Source organism: Coregonus clupeaformis, chromosome 10, assembly GCF_020615455.1.
Source record: "Coregonus clupeaformis isolate EN_2021a chromosome 10, ASM2061545v1, whole genome shotgun sequence".
NCBI classification, from domain to species: Eukaryota; Metazoa; Chordata; class Actinopteri; order Salmoniformes; family Salmonidae; genus Coregonus; species Coregonus clupeaformis.
In genome coordinates this window covers 31,270,551-31,289,644 of record NC_059201.1, presented here as the reverse complement: position 1 = coordinate 31,289,644, position 19,094 = coordinate 31,270,551, and the positions used below count along the sequence as shown (strand labels likewise).

Here is a 19,094-nt window from a genome sequence, read left to right as displayed (position 1 = left end):
TTTCACCCGTCCTTTGAATGACTTTCATACTTAAGTCTAGGGACATGAACAAATGCATAATAGTGGGTTTAAAGATGTAAGATATTTAGATACCTTTTATGATAGAGGATAACAATCCTAAAATCTGCAGATGTTCGCCTTACTGATATGACATTTATTGAATAATGCTTAACCCATTATGCATCATAGAATGGCTACAAAATGATTTTATCAGTCCAGTCAGCCCCAGTTACTGCTCATGTTGAATGGATCCCAGCTCGGAAACATGCCCTCACGCAGAAATTCACCGTCTTGGAAGTCTGCACTCATGTTATACTAAATCTTACGTACATCACTTGTATGGTGCTTGACATCTGCACTCAACTGGTCTCAATATGGTCTTGGTCACCCTGCACACCGCAGTCTGTCAGAGGCACAATTTGCAAGCTTAATCTTTTCATTAAAAATAAAAGATGTCAAGGGTTGATAAATAGATCCAAGGTGTTAATAAAGAAGTCCAAACATGAGAGCCAGGCCTGTGCAAAACCCTGCTTGATCCCTCATAGCGACTGGTCCGAAATCAACAGGCAGTGGTGCTTCCTGGGGCCTGTTGTTCTCAGGACAGACAGACTGAGCTAGTTCAGGGAACACAGGAAGCCTCCTGAAACATTACCACAGAACATATTGAGAAATGTTGAAAAGTGACTGTGAGCAGGCGGAACATACTAGTGACAGATCCAACTTCAGTGGAGGAAGTTTGACAAGAAAAAAACAATCCCTTTGGTGCAAGGCCTATCAGTCAAGTGCAGCAATAACACAAAATAGACCCCAAGTGTGGAGTTGAGGGGTTTTATTCATTTTCAACCTACAATGAGCATAAAACAAGAACATGATTGGAGGCTATGACAGAAGAGGTTGAAAAACAGGAAAAGGAAGTTGAGCTTACCACTATAAACACCGACTTTCCTCTGACACTAGAGTGGAATAAAATTCACATTGAAACTCCTGTTAATGTTCTTCGTCCTCAGTCTTTAACACAATTTAAAAAATAACTGCCTAAATTGTAACAGATTTGTATTTGTTTTTGGCAATGTTGATGTCCCTCACATACCCTTCTGGAAGAAAAAAAACATTTTCCATTAATTAAAAATAGCATTTTTTTTTTTTCAAGTAACAGATATGGGAGTTTTTTTCCTCTCAGAAACAAATCATTAAAAATTATTAAGTTAAAACCAAATGAAGACTATGCAGAAATATTCAGAGGATGCTGGCAATGCAAGGTGTGAAAAATTAAACGATTGGTTCACATTTACATTGAAAATCAGTCCCTGATAGATACTGTAAAACAAATTAATCACATTCTGCCTGCTTATGTAAATATTGACATGGGTGTAGCATTTTCTCCTTGCGTGTCAATGCATCCTCTTTCATGGTACAAAATCAACATAGTCCAGTTTAAAACATCACACTCACCCAAACACAGCTTTCATGTCTCCCCCCCACAACTCACACCTAGAGATCACATTTCATTTCCTCAAAGGCGCGTGGGTGTACATCAGGATTTCATTTGATTTAACTTTTCTCTATTAAAATATAGAATCCATTAATAATACATGGGAGGGCTAAAAATACAGACCAAGTGAACAAAAAAGAATAAATCTAAACGATACACAAAGCAGTCATTTTTTGTTGTTGAATACAGTAGCGATAGGACCCCAGAGTTCAAAGTTCAGACACCTTTAGGTCGTGCATGTGGCTGAAGAGGAAGAGAGAAAAGGTAATCCACTGGTTCTCATCCAATCATTGGGATAACCGCTTCACCTTTGGGTGTGGGTATAGTCCTGCCCTTGAATCTGACCTCCAACCTTCAAAGACTAACCCACATCGTCCCCCCTCCCTCCAGCTCATCTGTAATGGCCTATACATCCTGACACCCGACCTTCTACCTCACCATGCTTGTTGAGTGCACACTCATTATCATTTCCTTGTCAGGCTGGCCATTTGGTGTAATCGGTTAAGCTAAAAACAAGTATCCAATAAAATTACAATACAAATCGCATAATTATAAAACCGCAAACAGGATTTAAAATTCATAGTCGTCATCTGCCATGTCGATAGCCCAGGCAAACTTTTCACGCTGAGTTTTGTTGTAGATCTTCTCGATAGGGATGCTCCACTTCTTACACCTAGGAGACCGCAGAAGCAGAAGGATATTAGAATGATCAACCCTCCAGGAGTTCAGACACTCAAAACTAAACCCCTCAACACACTCACTACTTTTAACTAATCAAAAGACACCCACATATCCTGAGCAACGGAGTATGTGGGCCAAGGAACAAGCAATGGAGAGAGCAAGACATTGTGCATGATGGTCAACAAGTTTGCGGTCGTGTCTCACCAGGCCACAGAGATACGTGGATCCAAGTAGTTGAGTTTGGAGGTGCCCAGGGCAATCTGCTTGTTCTCCTCGCGGTCAGTCGCCTGCACCTCTAGCTTCATCAGCTGCTCTTCTAGCCTCTCCACAGCCTTCTTCTTGGTCTCCACAGCTCTGGGGGAGCAAGGGAGGGAATCAGCTACTTCTACATCCCAGCGCATAAGTACCAGTGGATGACAATCATATCCACATACTTACTTTTTGGACTTCTCGTCTCTCCGTACTTTGAGGTCAGCCTTGGCACTCTTCACATCCCTCTTTGCATCAGAGAGCTGGTCCTTCTTTGCATCAATCTGGTATAAATATTATCAACGTTAATAATCTTGAAACTAAGGCCAAGTATAGCTGGATTCTTACTATGTGGCTATAAAAGACACTGCCAATACAGAGCCAAGTATTCCCAAAATAACAAAGGGAAGAGTATGCCTCCAGCAGACATCAAACAGTTAACTCTAAAAACAAAATCCCAAATCGTAGCAATAGTATTTGTTTCCTTTTTCGCCATCTGTCAGGTCGACTGGCCGTGTCCTCCCCGTGACTCACTTTGGTCTGGAGGTTCTGCATGGACTTCTCAAAGGTCTTGGGCGGGGCCCTCTGATGGTTACACAGGATGGCCACGGCTCTGTTGGCCCTGTTGTACGACAGGATCTTGGCTGGAAGGTTCTCATCAGCTACAAAATAGGGGAGAAAATGGACATTGCTATGACTCTTGCTATAGACTTTACACCATATTACAAGTTACCACCTGCACACAAATATCTACAACATTCTGGAGCTCTCATGTCATCAACACGGCTCCTCCCACCTCTGGTCATACCAATCCAAAATCTGAGATAAATATGTTTTGGGTAGGTTGTGTATTCTTAGAACCTCCGTCCCTGGGTGGGGCTTCATGGCCGTGGGTGACTTACGGCTGGTGAGCTCCTTCAGCTGCTGCTGCAGGGTGATGGAGGCGTTGTAGGTACGGAACACTTTGGCCGTCAGCCCGTCCATCAGCTCCTGAAGGTGCTTGTTCAGAATGGAGGTCTGCAGAGATGGAGGATGGAGAGGAATGCCACCATTAAATATGACTGATGGCAAGAGGGGCAGAATTACAAGACGATATCCAATTCCCACACTTCAGTGTTTTTCCCCTCACAAGGTCCAGCGACATGACTAATACGCTGCAATTCACAAGTAACGTGGATTGAAAGTCCTTCCTCACAAGTATTTTTTTGTTCTTACATTGAGTCGGTCGAAGAGGTCGTCCTCTGGCTGCTTGTTCTCCACGAACAGCTGCAGATTCTTGAATACCTAAGGAGGACAGAATATTTACAACTCGTAAGAATAACAAGGAGCAAGCATTCTCTGAAGTGAGAGTAATCTGGAAACCACTGTAGTTCATATCGAGTGAAAAAGGACACCGAAAATGTTGCGATGAAATGTCAATTCTTCAAGGCCTGCCTTACCCTCTTCTCCACGGGGACTTTGTTGTAGTAGCGGATGGAGTCTTTACCCAGGAAGTCAAACTCCACCACGAACTCCTGGCCGTCCTTCTCGGGGTACAGGTTGATGTGTTCCACCCTGAGGGAGCAGCAGCCCACCGTGTCCGCCGACTCCCCTTCCTCCTTCTCGTTACCTGCTCTCAGAGCCAGCTGCGGCACAGCACCACAGGGAACATGTTACAACCAAACTTGGGGCTGTGTGTGTGTGTGTGTGTGGAGCAGCAGTCTCACCTTGTCGATGAAGTAGAGTGCCACGGCTCTCTGTCGGATCCTCATCTCTTTGGACTTCCAGTCCTCGCGGTACTGGTTCCTTAGCCGGTCTACACACTTCTTCAGATTTCGGGCCGTCTCATACTTCTGCCAGTCCTTCTCTCCCTGAGGACCAACACACACTACCATTACAGCAATCAGGGGGAAGAGACATGGGGCACAACAATGAAAAAATATGTAGGAAATAAACAGAATCGAGAAATGTTTAATGGGATTGCAGCCTTTGGCGTCTCAAGAGTGACTTCATTAAAAGCTAACAATACATCTCCCGCCCCCACAATCACTACATCCACCATGAGCCATAATAAAGATGAACTTGCTAGTCAACCTACCTTGATTCTGGAGCTGGGGTTCAGCATGATGTACTTGATAGAGCCTTGGATGTTCTCTGTCCACGACACCAGCCAGGTCACCTTGTTGTCATGACGCACCTCCTTCCATTTGGTGCCAGGGGGAGGCTTGGGATGCTTGGAGTCCCTGTGGGAGAGAGAAATAATAAAGTGGCTGAGTCAGAGCAAGTATCCACGGCGATACAAACACACACTAATCTGGTCCAAACAAGCAGTCCATCGGTCAATGTAATCAAGAGAAGGGGATAGCACATTGTAAGCCTTTTCTTTCATTATGTTCATATTGCCACCTGCACCTAGGACTAGGAGTATAGCGGTTCACCCACGGTTCGTATGTATTGCGGTTTTGGGGTCATGGTTCGGTTTTGGTACAGTGGGAAAATGAAATGCCAACAGTTACGGTTTACATTTTTATTTTTGAGAGCACCATCAGGAACAACACTTTGTATTTTCTTCAATGAAAACACGATTACTCAACACAAAAAGTACAAAATGCATGTGAAATTAATATGTAACATGGCTCAGACATTGTATAGGGCTACGCTATAATGTTTTCTAACAATAAGAAATGATGCGCTCGTGTGACTCATAGCACGGTAGGCTACTTCTCATTTCCCACTCCAGGGTAATGTGATAGGCTGTCAATGTTAAGTAGCTCTCTGTAGCCCTGGAGGTCCATCCATCTGTACTAAGCGCAACACAGGGTGCAACCGCCAATTCATTGCTATATAAGCAAGCTGAAGTTGTCAAAGGTACTACCCGTTTGCTGAAATGGGTGCGAGTACGAAGTTCGTAAAATGGCCCGAGCACTTTCATGAGGTGCTGAAACCCCTATTCTTCTCAACCACCGAGAACGGGAGCATATCCACGGCTATAAACATACCTATCGCTCTTGTCATTTCTTTGGCCTGGTCAGAATCAGCTGTGAAGGGGATACTAAGTGGTCACAAAAAGATAGTTTGAAATGTGCCAATTAAGACTAGAATTTTGATTACAATGTGCGCATAGGCTCTAGTTGTTTTAACGGAATAGCCTGAAATGTTTTTTTCAGCTCAGATTTACTCAAGAGGCATAGCCTATAGGCCTAGTGTTCTTTTAAATATATATTTTATGTATTCATTCGGGTTCACAGCGCGGACCGAACTGAGGTCCCCATACCGAACGGTTCGGTACGAATACGTGTACCGTTACACCCATACCCAGGACCCTGTCACTCACTTGCTGCAGTTTATGATGATGTCCTCAGGACGGATGCGGCGTTTCAGCATGCCCATCTTGGGGTGGTCTCCTCGGCCACGGAACAGGCCCGGGGGCTCAATGCGAAAGTTAGCAATGCGCTCCTTGTGGTTGTCCATGATGCAGAAGCCATACTCCTGGAGGAGGCGTTCGTTCTCCACTTTGATTTTCTACAAGAAGCAGAGAACCAGAGTCAAACCAGTTAGATCTTGGTACAGTTGTTGGAACACAGGACCAGCCTGAAGATTCAAGGTATTACCACTACTGCCTCATTTAGAACTTCACTGGACAGTCGTTGTCTGAAGGGGGTTATAACATTTGAAAAAGAACAAATGTTTTTAAAAAGCACAAAGTATTGTTCTAGCTCACCAGTTTATCATCTTTAGTCATGGCCTTTCTGGCCTCAGACTGAGCCTTGAAGTATTCCCCCATCTCATTGAAGTTACACTTCTTCAGGTCTGTGATCTTAGACTTCTCCTCTGAGGTCATTTCCTGTAGGAGAGGGAACAAAGGTAGACAAATCATGATCGTGTGTGTGGAATTACAGTTCCAAATCACAATTTCTAAAAAAAATATGAAATAATTCTAAGAATTTAAATTGCAAACCCCCCAGGTCTACAGCCTTGAACATTCCCTACCTTTCTCCAGTCTTTGAAGAAGTTTTTCCGGAAGGCATCCTTGGTAGTGTACTCATGGTCCAGCATTTTGGCAAAGAAGGTGGCCACCTCCTCAGCCTCTGGGCTGAGCTTCATCTGCTTCCCTACAGAGGGATTTCAACAGAGACTTGTTCAACCAGCCAAACCCACCATTTCCACTCAGCAACGCCCACTCATAGATGGACCAAGCGTCATAGAATTAGCAGCACAAGTATTAATCTTACCATCATAGAAAAATCGGACTTTGCTGGGAAGAGGTTCGTATGGTGCTGCCATGACTGGGCCTTTATGTTCCAGAAACCTCCATTTGGAACCGTCTGTTGCCCTCTCCTCTTCCCACCTGTAGTCCAACAGGGTACAACAACGTGAAGTGATGAGAACGAAATGGTTGATGCACAAACTAATTCCTTTTTTCCAACAGAGATACACAGAACATCCATATTTTAACCATCACCATAATGAGCATTCTATAACAAGGAAGCAGTCAGTCAGTGTGCCTTCACAAAAGCTCTGTGCAGCAACACAGCTGGAGGGCATCTATGAAACTCACCATTTCCACTTCTCCTCAGGTTCCTTCTTTGCTTTCTTTTTCCCGTCAGCAACTTCCCCTTTCTTGTTTTTTTGTGTCTTTTTGGGCTTGGTGTCCTTTACAAGAAACAAAGAACGCATGAGTCTCCTTTCTCGCAACGGATCATTGAAATAGACCCAATATAAAATCAAAAGATTTCCACTTACCTCGTCTTGTTTCCTCTTCTTTCCCTTCTTGTCCACTCTGTCATTTTCAATTTTAATTTTTTTGGGCTTGAATTCAGTTCTAAAACAACAAAAACATCTTATAAGGAGGCCTGACTAATGGTAGATTCAACAACTATCTTGGTCTTCTCTACACCAAACTACACAATAGTCATACCGAAAGGCAGCTGTAGAGTTCCTGCAAAGCCAACAATGATCAAACATTGTCATTTCCCAACAGAATGACGAAAAACCAGATGGGGTTGGTCTAAACATGGCAACTACAGCCAACATAATCTTTATTGTACAAATGTAACAGGGCCAAAGACTAAGGAAGAAGTGGGCCAGTTGACAGAGGTCAGTACAGATCTACTCACTCGTCATTGTCACGCTCTCTTTTCAGGGACTTGGGAGAGTGGTAGAAGTCATCATTGTCCGGCTCCGTCTTAATGCGATGAGGGCTGGTGATAGAAATCAAACATTTACATTAATTGTGCATTTGAAATCAAATATATAGGGTTCTATCAAATCTGTTGTGGAAAACACGCACAGAATCCAGACATTATAACAGAATTCAACCATTTTAAGAAATGTATTGAAATTAGTAGGAAATCAACTAAATGTATTGAACTTATTAGAAAACTCATTAATTTGCCCAAGTTAATCATAAGACATGAACAACATGCATCCGTGATTCGTATTTTCCTGCAACGGCACAGGAATGCCCCCATCTGTATGCATGTGTGCAGTGCACACATGTCTACACTGTGTAGACCTTAGCAATTATGCTAATAATAACCTTCTGGTAGAGATGAGACTCTCAAAAACCTTCTCAATTAAATGTTAACTACAAAGTAGCCCATGTCTAACTGGCAGAATTATATTATTTGCATCAATCAAGCAGCAATTTATTTAGTAAACTCTGGAATCACATGAACGCGACAGAAACATTGCTAACCATCGCTGCACTTGAATTAAAGGGTAACTGCACCTAATATTTTTTCAGGACCCCAAAAGTGGTCTCCTGGTGTGGTTTAAGCATTGTTATGGACTTAGAAAAACAACATGGGATGTTCTATTTAAAAAAAAAAGTGTGATTGAGACCAAAAACAAGGAAAAAACTGGGGGAAACAATGTTGGGAAAAACAAAGATTGAGGCAAAATAAATAACACATTTTATAGGGCCCTAGATATGTAACCAGTAATTGTATGCAGCACAAATGTTAAATGTACAATACATAAACTAAACCTACCTGGCAAAGCCATTCTCTTTTTCCTTCTTTGGCTTGATCTGCAAGATGACAACAAAAAGTAAAAAAATGCATATTTTGAAATGTTAAGAGCTATGCATTCAGGTTTTCACTGAGGAAGAGACTGGACAAACTGATTGACACATCTAAACCAAAATGGCAGCAATGCATCCATCTCCATTGGACAATTAGCACACCTTCTCCTCCTTCCTCTGGTCTTTTTCCTTGTGTTTGTCCTTATGTCTGTCTGTGCTGCCATCTTTGTGTTTTATTCTCTCCTTTTCCTTTTCTCTGTGTTTCTTTTCCGAGAACTCCTTATGGTCACTGGAATTTCACAGATTACATAAACATTGCATCAGTTATCAGACCGAACATACCAATAAGGAAATCAACTAAGAGAGTATGTAATACAGCAATAAAACAGTGAGGAGTCTCTTGCCCTATGGCCATTCATACACACCCTGCTTATCAGACAAATGACCATACAAACAGCTACGTTAAAAGCTTGACAAAGCAAATGTGTGGGTGTCAATTACTGCCCCAGTGACGCACTACGTTTCACCTACGCAACCCTGCTTTAAAAAACTGGAGAGTCATACCTGTTGCCATATTTTGATTTCTCACGCTCCTTGTCCTTCTTGTGGTCCTTGTGTTTGTGTTCTTTATCCTTGTACTTATCTTTATGCTTGTGAGAATCTGCAAAAATGAGAAAGTTATTAAAACGAGGACTGACGAAAAAGCTAAATAATGACCATTGTCAACATTTAGGCTACAGAAACATTCTGTAAAAAATATCCACTTTCCCAACCCTTCTCTAAACCCAGCAGGTGAAAACATTCAATACTAAGCACAAAAGAAAACATCTACCTCACCAGGAACAATGAGTAAACACTACTCTTAAGAAACACAAAACAAGTTCAGACAAGATTCCCATGATGAAAACTAAAGTTAGTATAAAAAAAAAAAAAAAGGCAATGTAAGAAAAAAAACATGCATCATACAAATATGTGCACAAAAAGACATGGGAAGATTCTACAGCGTTGTAATGTATGAATGACTGACTAGATAGAGCAGGATAGAGTGCCTCTTGGCTCAGGAAGTGCAAGGCCAGAACACTCATCTAACACCTGGGTGTGAATCTGAATACTGACGTCGGATTGTATGTGCATGCGTGTCAGCTGGAATACATTACTGGTTGGTAGTGGTAACATAGAATAGGACCATCTGCAGTCAACTTGAGGCACATTTGGATTTGGGGCCCTTGTTCACGACAAATCAAACACTTAACAGAATACCCTTCACAAATTAAGTTTAGTCAGACTAGGGCCATGAGGATATACATTGGTGCCAACCTGGGGAGAATATGTGGCATACATGGTAAGACAGCACCTCCTAGTGCCCATTGACAGTTGAGGTTAATTTTTCCTCGGACACAGTATCAACATGGATGAAGAGAGGGAGCAGGTTCTAACAGGCCTAGTCCATCTGCTTTCATTTAACCACACTCCTACAAGCAGCAACAGTAGCTAAATCAATGACAATCTTCTCTCCTTAGTTGACACATACACAAGACAGGTACTTCACACAGTCAAACAAGAGTTGACAGCCAAAGAAACATAATACATTAAATGACTTTCTCCTAGTCCCATCCAGGCATGTTTTGAAAAGTGTGAGTCTTTAAAATAGGGACTCAGTCACAAGGCTCTATGCCCCACAGCAAGCTACTGGTTAAGACACCAATAAACAGATCATGGTATTTACCCTTCCTCATGATCTGACTTCACCTATGGCAGGCAAATGCATTTAAAACCAAAGAGGATACAGATGCAAGATTAAATTAAGATATTTTGGCATCGGTAGAATCTATTAGTTAGGGGTTGCAGTAGGAATGTAGGCTATAGGTCTTCAGAGCCATGAAATAATCAAATCTAAATTTGTATCGTGGTATTTATAAACAAACTCGTCTGAGGATTCTTTGGGACAAGCCCTTGCAGAGCTTGGACTGATGTTTGCCTATAGACCTTGTAATGGATGTGGGTAGTGGGTATATCATTACAGCGTTTCTTGTAGATCTTAAATCTAACAAATAAGAGCAAATCGGTGACTGGCTGCTTTCACTTCAGGGCCCCATGCTCCATTACTGCGGAAGACAAAACAAGGAATAAATATATATTGTATACAGGGACAGCGCTTAACCCCTGAGTCTCCATTGGACCCTTCTATTCTATGTTCTAACAAGGTACCAGGTTTTGTGCTTGACGTAGGCTGTTCTGACCAACAATGGATAGCCTACACTACATTTACATTTTTGTCACTTAGCAGATGCTCTTATTCAGAGCAACTTACAGTAGTGAGTGCATACATTTCCATACCCCCCCCCAATGGGAATCGAACCCACAACCCAGGCGTTGCAAGTACAAACTGAGCCACATGGGACCATATCAGAAGCCCACTATGTGATGTGAGAGCCAAGACGACAAACTAAGATATAGGCCTAGTATTCATACAAAATCGCTGTGAGCAGGGAATTTTTTTGAACCAGGAAAGGCTGTTCCTTGCAGGTTTCAATGCAGTGTTCTGACAACTTTATATTCGAATTGAGACAGCGATCGCTTCTTTACATGTCAAAAGCCCACTCCCTATCTGGACTTTGAAACGGATCCACACAAAACTCATCAGGAAAGATTATTAGTTTGTCCAAAGCTGTAGAATGTTGAGGCAGCCAACCATGCTGTACCAAGGGCTAGGAGTGGAGTCCTTGTCCATAAGAAATACATTGTTGTGTGATTAGTAAACATGAATTGACATTACCTGTTTTGAAATTGTTCAAAAAGAGAATCTTTCAGAAAAAGTGCTTTACTCTGTGGTGAGGGGAAGCATGTAGCTTCTGAAACCTCAAAAAATGTAATTAATACTTGTTAAATACCACTGCTGGGGGTTTAACTTGTTAGGCCTCTGTGGCCATGTGGTTTAGGCCATGCCAACAAAGCTATCAAATCAATAAATTCAGTCATCAAAAATTGTGTTAGTAGTGTATGTCAATGTGTATTGTCAAACTTGCACCACAAATCTGTCAGGGGATGTTATTAAAATCCCGCATTGTAGTCTACAACTAGCTAATGTAAATGTATTTCTATATGATACAAAATTATCCATAATAAATTCGGATAAGACTATACAATAATGTTGTTTAAAAGCAAAACGGGTCCATCAGATGATTTTACTTCCTCCACCGCTGGAAATCATGTCTTGATACAAACGGTCCTGCGTGTTTCCCCTCCATATCACAGCCATCTGCACTTCAGCTATGTTTTCTACAGTCAGACCGCTAGACAGAAAAAAGAAAATGGCGCAGAGACTAAGTTCTCAACCCCCAAACCCTTACTTTTAGACTCGGAATGTGGCATTTTAAGCCGGTCAACAACAAAATCTAATTTGGCATACCAATAAAACACCTCCAGTTCTTTAAGAATTTGTGATCAAGTCTAGATTTTAAAATGTCTAAAAGCTATTAAAGAGCCACCCATTTGAACAATAGGCGCTTGTGAGTGAGGCAGAGGACTTAGTCTCTGGACGCCATTTCTGTCCTTTGCTAAACTAGCTATCTGTCTGTTAGCGAACTAGCCCATGTTAGCAGGTAGATAACGTTAGCTAACTAACTACAGTGCGGACACGTCAGAATTTGGAGAAAATCATTGTGACATTTCAGTTTGACGTTACACTTACCATTGACCCGAGAGCCGGAGTCTATCTGCAAATTGTAAAACAAAGATTGGTTAGCTAGCCATGTTTCTTGATTGATTGCTTACTAGCTGGATAACTTTGAACTTGTTGGCTAGCTTACTGGCTAACGACTAGCTAGCTAGCAACCCTGCTGATGGTTGGCCAATGAGACTAGTCTGATAAAATGGATAACGAGCTAGCGCACAGTGCCTTTGCCATCGTTAGCTAACTACAAAGTTCACAGTTGAATGGACTATCTGAAAATCACAATATTAAAAGTATGACAAAACAAGTATTTCTGTCACATTTGTTGCAATTATATTCACTGTCGATTGGCTAGTTAGCCAAGTTACCTTGCTAGCTAACGTTAGTGTAGCCTGGCTGCTGAGGCAAATAAAACAGCAAGCGAGTTTAATGTTCTACAAAGCTCATTCGCAATGACACGGCAAACGATTACAAATATTACCTGGCTATCGTTGTGGGAATGATCTCCACTCATTTCCAATTATTAATCTGTTAAAAGCAAAGTGTTAAACGTGTTGGAGGAAAACGCCGGCGAGGTGATGCGGGCAGAATGAAGAAAGAAACAGTTGTGTAACAGACTAAGTCCAAATTGTATGTAAGTGCGCATGCGCATGTGTTTTTAAATGGGTGGGTAAAAGCTGTTGGCCCGCTTTTAGCCCCTCCTTCAAAACGTGCTCTTCGTCCCACGCGTTCAGTGGTCCTACGTAGTTTCTACAAAACATGCATACGTACTTAGGCCTATCAGAAATTGTGTAATATAATTTTTGTTAACCTAAAATATTGTCGTATAATTATAAATACAGTTTATACAGGTGTTATACACATTTTCTGTATAAATAGCCTCTAATATATATATAAACAAACCATAAATGTCTCAATGTTTGTTTTATTGAAAAGCTGTTAGTGTTGTAATTAAGCAATAAGGCCCAAGTGGGTGAGCTGTTCTTATGCGCTACGCATCGCGAGGTGCCTGGATACCATGGTATATTATCCATGGTATATTGGCCATATTCCACAACCCCCCGAGGTGTGTTAATGCTATTATAAACTGATTATCAACATAATTATAACAGTAAAAATAAATATTTTGTCAGCCAATCAGCATTCAGGGCTCGAACCACCCAGTTTATAATATCAGTATTTATTGCATTTACAATTTGTCTAAGTCCTATCATCAACCGATTTCAGCCAGTGTCGATTTACTGCATTTTTGGTATGGAATGTTTGCATATTGGCAGTTAATTTGAGAAATTATTGGAATCATTCCACTTGCTAGCTAGCTAATAAACATACTGTGCAGATCAAGTTTCAAGTTTCAAGTTTTATTAATCTTATGTACGGGATATACATGGTATACACAGTCCAATAAAATGCTTACTTGCAGGTTCCTTCTCGACAGTGCAACAACAATAATAAATAATACAACAAGAATACGAACATAAAGTAAATGTCTCAGTAGAATAGAATAGACATTTTAGCATAAGTATAATACAGGAAGGCACAATTTATAGTCCAATATTTACACGTGTTTTGAAGAAGGGGGGATTGGGGGTCAAGTGTTTAAATTGTGCAGAATTAGAAATCATAATAAGAGTCTGGTAGCAGCAATTGTGATGTGTGTGTAGCATGAATGTGTGTGTGTGTGTGTGTGTGTGTGTGGATGTGTGTTTGTCTGTGTGGGTGTGTGCGTGAGTGAGTGCATGTGTGCGGAGAATCAGAGCAGGTGGTCATTCCAGTTCAAGTGTTCAGCAGTCTGATGGCTTGTAGATAGAAACAGTCTCTGAGCCTGTTGGCATCTTGTGGCTGGGGTGTGTGGGGTCCTTGATGATGCTACGGGCCTTCCTCAGGCACCGTTTTGAGTTGATGTCCTGGATGGGTGGAAGCACGGTCCCAGTGATGTACTGGGCCATCTTCACCACCCGCTGGAGGGCCTTGCAGTCGTGGACGGAGCAATTCCCTTACCAGGCCATGATGCAACCGGTCAGGATGCTCTCGATGGTGCAGCGGTAGTATTTGGAGAGGACCCGGGGTGGCATAATCTTCAAATTCATTGTTTTACACAATATCTTATCACAGCACATCGGCTGACCATGGTTTACCAACTCCCTGACCAAAATGGCTGACCTTTACTGTCATAAGACCTTTTATGTCCATTCTAGTATTCTAATTCCTAATTCTATGCAACACAGCACCTAACAGCACACACCAAAGGGCCATTTTTATCAGATAGAGGTTCCGTTGTGCATTTGAACTGAATAGATAAATAGCTGCAACATATATTTTTCTTTAGCAGTGCCAATTTGAGATGCAGAAGCAACTGTGTAGAGCCCATAGGAGATGGAATGGTGATTTGATAAATAAATTGAGGCTGTTCTGGCCCCTGTGGAAATACTGCAGTCCACCACCACTATCTGAGAGAATGTCCATAGGATGGAACTGTCATGACCAGCCAGGTCACCCGTGATACAAGTCAGTATTCGATGTCCATCTATGTCTGAGGACGTTGGGAAATGAAGTGGATACTGGCCACTGATTCACGGGAGCCAGACATGTATAGCCGTAATGGACATTTTGATGACCTTATTTGACCCTTTCTGTTGCTTTTGAGACACGGTTCGATCCCACCTTGGGGCACTACTTGTTGAGTAAATGAAACATGAAACAATCACAATACAATAACTATTGGTCACTCTATTATGTATTATTATTCTAATATGTATTCCTTATAGAATTGTGTCAGTTATTAATGATAAACCTTTAAACTGCACTCTTCCTCCCCTCCCTCCCTATCTCTCCCCATCGCTCTATTTTTCAGCTCAAGATGACAAAACCTGCACACATTCCGAGGGTTGCAGGTCTGCCGACTTCCTCTTGGTCACACATTTTATTCGGAGAAATATCCAATAAACCCCCAAACCAAAGACATTGCTTTAACTGTGAATGTACTTTATTGCAGACATTTTCCTCAAATAAAATGGAGCATACATAAAATAAACAAGTTATTACAATTTATTTACATTGGGTCTAATGTGGGTATGTGAGAGTGAGTGTGAGAGAGAGTCATGTTTTGTAACTCAGACAAAAGCACACAGATATTGTGTGCAGGTGTGGGAGAGCGAGAGAGAGGGAGAGAATATGTGTGTGCATGTTGTATTTTATTTTTCACCATCTCACCTAACCATGACCTCTCCACCAACTGTGAGTAAGCACAACTGCACATGTTCGTTGTGGGAAATGGATAACGCAATCTGTAGGCCTAAATATCTCCAATCCTAAAATAAATGGAGCATACACATAAATAAGTAATTACAATATATTTACATATTTACATTTTTATAGTCATTTAGCAGACGCTCTTATCCAGAGTGAGTGCATACATTTTTCATACTGGCCCCCCGTGGGAAACGAACCCACAACCCTGGCGTTGCAAGCGCCATGCTCTACCAACTGAGCTACAGGGGACCTACATACTAATGTGGGTGTAACATTTATTGACAATTTTGATACCTTCTGGAAACAAAGCTTGTATTATAAGGAGGATGGGATCCACCCAAATCATTTGGGTTCCTGTATCCTTTCACAGCATTATAACATTTACATTTGACATTTACGTCATTTAGCAGACGCTCTTATCCAGAGCGACTTACAAGTTGGTGCATTCACCCTATAGCCAGTGGGATAACCACTTTACAATTTGTATTTTTAATTTAATGTAATTATTTTTTTATTATTTTTTATTTTTGTTGGGGGGGGTAGAAGGATTACTTTATCCTATCCCAGGTATTCCTTAAAGAGGTGGGGTTTCAAATGTCTCCGGAAGGTGGTGAGTGACTCCGCTGTCCTGGCGTCGTGAGGGAGCTTGTTCCACCATTGGGGTGCCAGAGTGGGAACTATGCTTCCGCAGAGGAAGGGGAGCCAGCAGGCCAGAGGTGGATGAACGCAATGCCCTCGTTTGGGTGTAGGGACTGATCAGAGCCCGAAGGTACAGAGGTGCCGTTCCCCTCACAGCTCCATAGGCAAGCACCATGGTCTTGTAACAGATGCGAGCCTCAACTGGAAGCCAGTGGAGTGTGCGGAGGAGCGGGGTGACGTGAGAGAACTTGGGAAGGTTGAACACCAGACGGGCTGCGGCATTCTGGATGAGTTGTAAGGGTTTAATGGCACAGGCAGGGAGCCCAGCCAACAGCGAGTTGCAGTAATCCAGACGGGAGATGACAAGTGCCTGGATTAGGACCTGTGCCGCTTCCTGTGTAAGGCAGGGTCGTACTCTCTGAATGTTGTAGAGCATGAACCTGCAGGATCGGGTCACCGCCTTGATGTTAGCGGAGAACGACAGGGTGTTGTCCAGGGTCACGCCAAGGCTCTTCGCACTCTGGGAGGAGGACACAACGGAGTTGTCAACCGTGATGGCGAGATCATGGAACGGGCAGTCCTTCCCCGGGAGGAAGAGCAGCTCCGTCTTGCCAAGGTTCAGCTTGAGGTGGTGATCCGTCATCCATACTGATATGTCTGCCAGACATGCAGAGATGCGATTCGCCACCTGGTTATCAGAAGGGGGAAAGGAGAAGATTAGTTGGGTATCGTCAGCGTAGCAATGATAGGAGAGGTTGCGTTGAGACAATTACTTATCAATGACCCAAGTCCAGCTCATTTAATCCCTACCATTGTGTCGCTGAGTTGTCATAAGGCTTCAGCAAATGTACATTATCCTATGGGCGTTGGAAGACACAATGTAAATAACCAAATGTATGTCCCTCTTACTGCCCGGAATGCCTCTGCTGATCCTACAGCTATTGTATGCAGTAATCATATGCCTATGAACCAGAGTAAAATGTTTTGCACTGAGGTGGTGTGCCCTAGTAGGAAGTCCACTGTGTGCATCTCACCCTGCACTAATAAAAATAACTTGAGTATGTCTACCTCTGCTAAGCTTCCCAGTAAAGCAAGAAAAATAACCAAGCATCCCAGAAAAGTGTTAAAAATAGCATACATTAACATAAGTAGCTTAAGAAACAAGGTTCATGAAATCAATAATTTGCTAGTAACAGATGACATTCATATTCTGACAATCTCTGAAACTCACTTAGATAATACCTTTGATGATACAGTGGTAGCAATACAAGGTTATAACATTTACAGAAAATACAGAAATGCCAACGGGGGCGATGTTGCGGTCTATATTCAGAACCACATTCCTGTAAAGCTTAGAGAGGATCTCATGTTAAATACTGTTGAAGTAATATGGCTACAGGTTCACCTGCCTCACCAAAGCCCATTCTGGTGGGAAGCTGCTATAGACCACCAAGTGCTAACAGTCAGTATCTGGATAACATGTGTGAAATGCTTGATAATATATGTGATATCAATATGGAGGTATACTTTCTGGGTGATTTAAATATTGACTGTCTTTCATCAGGCTGCCCACTCAAGAGAATGCTTCAAACTGTAACTAGTGCCTGCAACCTGGTTCAGGTTATCAATCAACCTACCAGGGTAGTTACAAACAGTACAGGAATGAAATCATCAACATGTATTGACCATATCTTTACTAATGCTGCAGAAATTTGTTTGAAAGCAGTATCCAAATCCATCGGATGTAGTGATCACAATATAGTAGCCATAGCTAGGAAAATCAAAGTTCCAAAGTCTGGGCCTAATATTGTGTATAAGAGGTCATACAATATGTTTTGTAGTGATTCCTATGTTGTTGATGTGAAGAATATTTGTTGGTCCGTGGTGTGTAATGACGAGCAAACAGACGCTGCACTTGACACAATTTCAGTTACTAATAAGCATGCACCCATGAAGAAAATGACTGTAAAAACTGTTAAATCCCTGTGGATTGATGAGGAATTGAAAAATTGTATAGCTGAGAGGGATGAGGCAAAAGAGATGGCAAATAGGTCTGGCTGTACAACCGATTGGCAAACGTACTGCAAATTGAGAAATCATGTGACTAAACTGAATTAAAAAAAGAAGCTACACAATGAAACAAAGATAAATGACATAAAGAATGATAGTAAAAAGCTTTGGAGCACCTTAAATGAAATTTTGGGCAAAAAGGCTAATTCTGCTCCAACAGTCATTGAATCAGATGGCTCATTCATCACAAAACCCACTGATATTGTCAACTATTTTAATGATTTTTTTCATTGGCAAGATTAGCAAACTTAGGCATGACATGCCAGCAACAAACGCTGACACTACACATCCAAGTATATCTTACCAAATTATGAAAGACAAGTGTCGTATATGATGAATGGTGGTCATTATTGCTGTCAACAAAGAATCCGTTATGCTGTATCGTGTTAGAGGCTTTTATTAAAATCACGAGGTTTACAGCATAAATACAGACCCGCGATGTCCGGAGAACGGCTCCTCCAATTGCTATGGCCGTTCTGACGTCTCATCGTTTAACCCCTATTTATAAACAATGCAAAAAGAGGGGTGACTCCCTCTTCTGGCCAATCACCAGTCTCCCCTGGGGCATCACCCTCCAAACGCTACATTTTAACTAAGATCATAAAACAACATTCTTTGTTCCTCCAAAACATTTAACAAAGGCATAATCTTCAGATACAATACAAGCATTGTAATTTTGAATTCCGTAAAGTAAGTGTGGAAGAGGTGAAAAAAGTATTATTGTCGATCAACAACGACAAGCCACCGGGGTCTGACAAGTTGGATAGAAAATTACTGAGGATAATAGCGGACAATATTGCCACTCCTATTTGCCATATCTTCAATTAAGCCTACTAGAAAGTGTGTGCCCTCAGGCCTGGAGGGAAGAAAAAGTTATTCTCCTACCTAAGAATAGTAAAGCCCCTTTAACTGGCTCAAATAGCTGCCCAATCAGCCTGTTACCAACCCTTAGTAAACTTTTGGAAATAATAGTGTTTGACCAGATAAAATGCTATTTAACAGTAAACATATTGACAACAGATTTCAGCACGCTT

At 41.8% G+C, this 19,094-nt stretch overlaps 1 protein-coding gene across 2 annotated transcripts; it reads right to left on the bottom strand.

The window, feature by feature from the left end:
• Positions 1 to 814: 814 nt before the first annotated feature.
• Positions 815 to 12,707, bottom strand: LOC121575004 (DNA topoisomerase 1). 2 transcript variants are annotated; one of them, XM_041887756.2, is made up of 22 exons: positions 12,581 to 12,625; positions 12,118 to 12,142; positions 11,616 to 11,719; positions 8,991 to 9,087; positions 8,589 to 8,715; positions 8,395 to 8,432; positions 7,519 to 7,602; positions 7,145 to 7,223; positions 6,960 to 7,054; positions 6,634 to 6,749; positions 6,392 to 6,513; positions 6,123 to 6,245; positions 5,736 to 5,923; positions 4,500 to 4,644; positions 4,129 to 4,272; positions 3,862 to 4,047; positions 3,638 to 3,706; positions 3,325 to 3,439; positions 2,957 to 3,084; positions 2,612 to 2,706; positions 2,378 to 2,527; positions 815 to 2,165 (listed from the first exon to the last, which is right to left on the bottom strand). In XM_041887756.2, the coding sequence occupies exons 3-22, from the start codon at positions 11,683 to 11,685 to the stop codon at positions 2,063 to 2,065; spliced, it is 2,274 nt and encodes a 757-aa protein (XP_041743690.1). In that variant the 5' UTR covers positions 11,686 to 11,719; positions 12,118 to 12,142; positions 12,581 to 12,625; the 3' UTR covers positions 815 to 2,062. The 2 variants fall into 2 exon arrangements, with proteins under 2 accessions (XP_041743690.1, XP_041743691.1); XM_041887757.2 differs by lacking the exon at positions 11,616 to 11,719 and having other exon boundaries at positions 12,581 to 12,707.
• Positions 12,708 to 19,094: the final 6,387 nt, after the last annotated feature.

Excerpts from the sequence above, each read along its gene's own strand:
- LOC121575004 (XM_041887756.2), bottom strand. The coding sequence starts at position 11,685 with ATGGCTGTGATATGGAGGGGAAACACGCAGGACCGTTTGTATCAAGAC. Across the intron at positions 7,055-7,144 it reads AGAAGAGGAAACAAGACGAG|GACACCAAGCCCAAAAAGAC; the intron begins GTAAGTGGAAAT and ends TTTCTTGTAAAG. Across the intron at positions 2,528-2,611 it reads AGAGACGAGAAGTCCAAAAA|AGCTGTGGAGACCAAGAAGA; the intron begins GTAAGTATGTGG and ends TTGCTCCCCCAG.